At 49.6% G+C, this 3,581-nt stretch overlaps 1 protein-coding gene across 1 annotated transcript in view; it reads right to left on the bottom strand.

Moving 5' to 3' along the window:
* Window positions 1-1,175: 1,175 nt before the first annotated feature.
* Window positions 1,176-3,581, bottom strand: part of UXT (ubiquitously expressed prefoldin like chaperone) — an 8,645-nt gene continuing 6,239 nt past the window's right edge. Inside the window, exons 6-7 of the mRNA XM_008068369.2 lie at window positions 1,463-1,526; window positions 1,176-1,278 (exon numbers count right to left, since the gene is read on the bottom strand). Coding sequence (XP_008066560.1) covers window positions 1,225-1,278; window positions 1,463-1,526 — 118 coding nt within the window. The 3' untranslated portion in view covers window positions 1,176-1,224. The remainder of the gene's footprint in view (window positions 1,279-1,462; window positions 1,527-3,581) is intronic.

Here is a 3,581-nt window from a genome sequence, read left to right as displayed (position 1 = left end):
CCCACCGCTCACGTGGGTCCGTGGAGGAGGAGCCGAGCGTCCCGCCGTTCGCTGATTGGCCAAAGCACCATGGATCGACCGCACGGCTTTAAGGGGTTGGGGGGGGTGGGCTGTGTCCCACTGAGTTATGCCATGATTGGCCTAAGGGGAAATGATGGCCCGCTGACAGCCGCTTGAGTCCCGAGAAGGCGCGGTTGGTCTTGGGGGTGCTCCACGATGATTGGCTCAAGGAGTACTAATTGACCGTGGGCAACTGACAAGGTTCGGAGGGAGCCTGCCTCACAGATTGGCCTAGATGGGATTGATGGACGACAGACAGCCTCCATGGGTGGGAGTGGGCAGGCCTGCTTTCATCCGATTGGCGGATGGGGGACTCCTAGACAGCTGCCAAAACACCAAGGGGGCGGTGCTGCACGCCACGCTGCTCAGGCGGAAACAGGACTTATATAGAAATGGGCGTAGCGGGCGGCAGGGAGGGGCCGGCCGCACTGTGCGTAGGTGGGCAGGGTAACTTTATGGTGATTGGCTAGAAAAGACAAATTTAGAAAGGAGCAGAGGTAGGAGGGCAGGATGGCTGCCAGACGCGCGAAGGAGCATGCAGCGGCAGAAACAAAATGCCTACAGAACCCAAGGTTGAGCTGTGGCCAGAGTTATAAAGGGACGGAACCTGACTCTGCATTGATTAGCAGCAGCGGGACCCAACCTAGAATAGGGGCCGGATCAGGGAGGGTGGGATCCAGGTCTGTGCCTATTGGCGGAAGCTGGAACTATTAGAGACAGGGGCTTAGCCAAGGTAAGGCTGAGACCTGCGTGTGTGTAATTTAGGGTACCTGAAGTACAGATGGGGTGTGGGAAAGGGGTAAACCTTAGGGACAGGAGTGAAGTGCTGATTACCATGGGGAACAAACCTACACCATGAATCAGCCCACTCTCTATGGCAGGAAAAGGAATGGAAGGAAGGGTGAGGTGGGAGCCCAGGTTGCCAAGGTGACAGAAGAAAGGGCAGAGCATAAAGTTAAATGGCAAATGGTATAAGGCAACAGGCTGGAGGCAGGACTTCCGGAATGCTTCACAGGTTCCACCCAGAGACTGGATCTCTGAGTTTCTTAGTAACTTCGTGCTCTAGAAACAGAGCAACCAACAGGGGTTATGGGGGGAAAGAAGGGCCATGTGACTCAAAGGCATTCAGGCTTTTTAATGTTGGAGGGTGTGGGGGTGAAGAAGTCAATGTTGAGGCTTCTCTGGGTAATTCTGCAGGCCTTGTAGTTCTCTAAGCCCCTGAAAAACAAGATAGAAAGGACTGAACAAAGATTAGGTCCAGGCCTCACCCCAGGCTTGCTCTGACCTCCCAGCTCTTGGTTCCAGTGTAGAGGGAAAGATGGTCCTTCCCTTCTTTGGCTCTCTTCCTTCTTCAAGTCACCACCCTAAACAAGAGTCTGGGGGTGGGATGAGCTGCTCTCACCTCTAGCAACATGTGGATATGGGCTTTGATATTCATGGAGTCCTTGGTGAGGCTGTTGCTGAGCCTGGAGAAAAGAAACAAGAAAGGGCAGAGTGGGCCCTATTTATGATCATGAGGATAATCCTTCCACATCACTTCAAGAACTACCTACATCCTGGATGGCTTCCACCTGGCCTGCTCCGAGGCAGATGCCTAGCCACCATCTGGTCTTCAGTGATTCAAAGATTACCGAATGCCTATTGTATACCAGGCAGTTTTCAGCACTGTAGAGATAGCAACAAACACAAAAAAACAAAAATCCTGGCCTCTTGGAGCTCAGATTCTTGTTAATAGAAACAGACAAAAAAAAGATAGAATATATGGTATGTTAGATGGCTGTTAAGTCGTCCCTTGGTATCCTCAGGGAGCTGGTTCCAGGACCCCAATGTATATCAAAATCTGCACACACTCAAGACCCACAGATGACCCTCCGTATACTTGGGTTTCACATCCTATGAATACTGTGTTTTTGATCCACATTTGGTTGGAAAAAATCTGCATGTAAGTGGACCCATACTGCTGTTCAAGGTCAACTGTACAGTAAAAAAATTAACCAATGAGGAAGGATAAGGAATGTGGGTGTGTGTGTGCTCAGGGATGGCTTCACTGGGAAACATTTGAGTAAAGACTTAAAAAAAGTGAAGAAGTGAGTAGTGTGGCTATATGGAGAATGAATGTTCCACACACAAGGAACAGCTGAGGTGGGAGTGTGCCTGGCATGTCTGAGGCACAGCAAAGAGGCCAGTGCGGCTGGAGAAGAATAAGCGAAGGGGGATTGTCAGAGGTAAAGTCAGAGAGTTAAGGGGGAGAGGCAGATCATGTAAAGCCTACAAGGCCATGGGAAGGACTCTGGCTTTGACTCTAAGTATATGGGAGCCAGGAGAGGATGTGAGCAGAGGAGGGAGGTGACTCGACAGGTTCAAGAGACTCCACCTGGCTGCTGCGTGAAGAAGTGACTGGGGATAAGCTGAGCTAGCACACAAGCAACTTGTCCAGTGAAGAGGCTATTGCAGTAGTTCAGGGAGGAGACAGAGGGCCCGAGTGCAGTGGCAGCCGTTGAGATGATGGGATACATTTTGAGGGTAGAGTCAACATGATTTATCAAAGGGTTGGATGCCAGGTGTGAGAGTTGAGGATTCAAGGAAGACACCAAGGCCTAAGCAACTGGAAAGTTGGAGTTGCCTGAAACTACCCTGGACTGTTGAGTTACATAAAGCAGTCAATTCCTTTTGTTTCAGCCAGTTTGGATCAGGTCTCACCCAAAAGAATTCTAATTGATACAAAAGTCAAGGAAGGCCTTTTTGAAGAATGAAGAATGAGAATGAACTGAAAAATGCATAGGAGATCAGCAGTAAGAGGTCCTTTTCTATAAGAAGGCCAAGCAGCAGGAAAGAGCTGTCTGAGAAGTCAGGTCAGAGTGTTAGAAAGTAAGTCAATGCTGGGCCGGGCGCGGTGACTGATGCCTATAATCCCAGCACTTTGGGAACCTATAGGTTTGAGACCAGCCTGGGCAATTTGGCAAGACCTCATCTCTACAATAAATCAAAAAATTAGCCGGGTGTGGTGGCACGTGCCTGTAATTCCAGCTACTTGGAAGGCTGAGGTGGAAGGATCACCTGAGCCCGGCAGGTCGAGGCTGTGGTGGCCATGAGTGTGCCACTGCACTCCAGCCTGCGTGACAGAGTGAGACTCCAACTCAAAAAAAAAGAAAAAAAAAAAGAAAAAGAAAAAAAAAGAAATGAAGTCAATGGTAAAGGAAAATAGTATAAGATAAGGTTCAAGAGGTAGGAAAGGGGCCAGTAGTGGTGGCTCATACTCGTAATTCTAACACTTTGGGAGGTAGAAGTGTCAGGATCACTTGAGGCCAGGAGTTTAAGCCTGAGCAACAAAGTGTGAAATCCCATCTCTACAAAAAATAGAAAAATTAGCTAGACATGGTGGCCCATGCCTGTAGTCCCAGCTACCTGGGAGGCTGAGGTCGGAGGATCGTTTGAGGTCAGGAGTTTGAGGCTACAGTGAACTGTGATCATGCCACTGCCCTCCAGTCTGAGTGACAGAGTGAAACCCTGTCTCAAAAAAA

Source organism: Carlito syrichta, unplaced genomic scaffold (genome assembly GCF_000164805.1).
Source record: "Carlito syrichta isolate Samal-C Ts95f unplaced genomic scaffold, Tarsius_syrichta-2.0.1 Scaffold310585, whole genome shotgun sequence".
In the NCBI taxonomy this organism is placed as follows: Eukaryota; Metazoa; Chordata; class Mammalia; order Primates; family Tarsiidae; genus Carlito; species Carlito syrichta.
The sequence above is the reverse complement of the archived record's forward strand: the minus strand, read 5'-3'. Positions and strand labels throughout refer to the sequence as shown.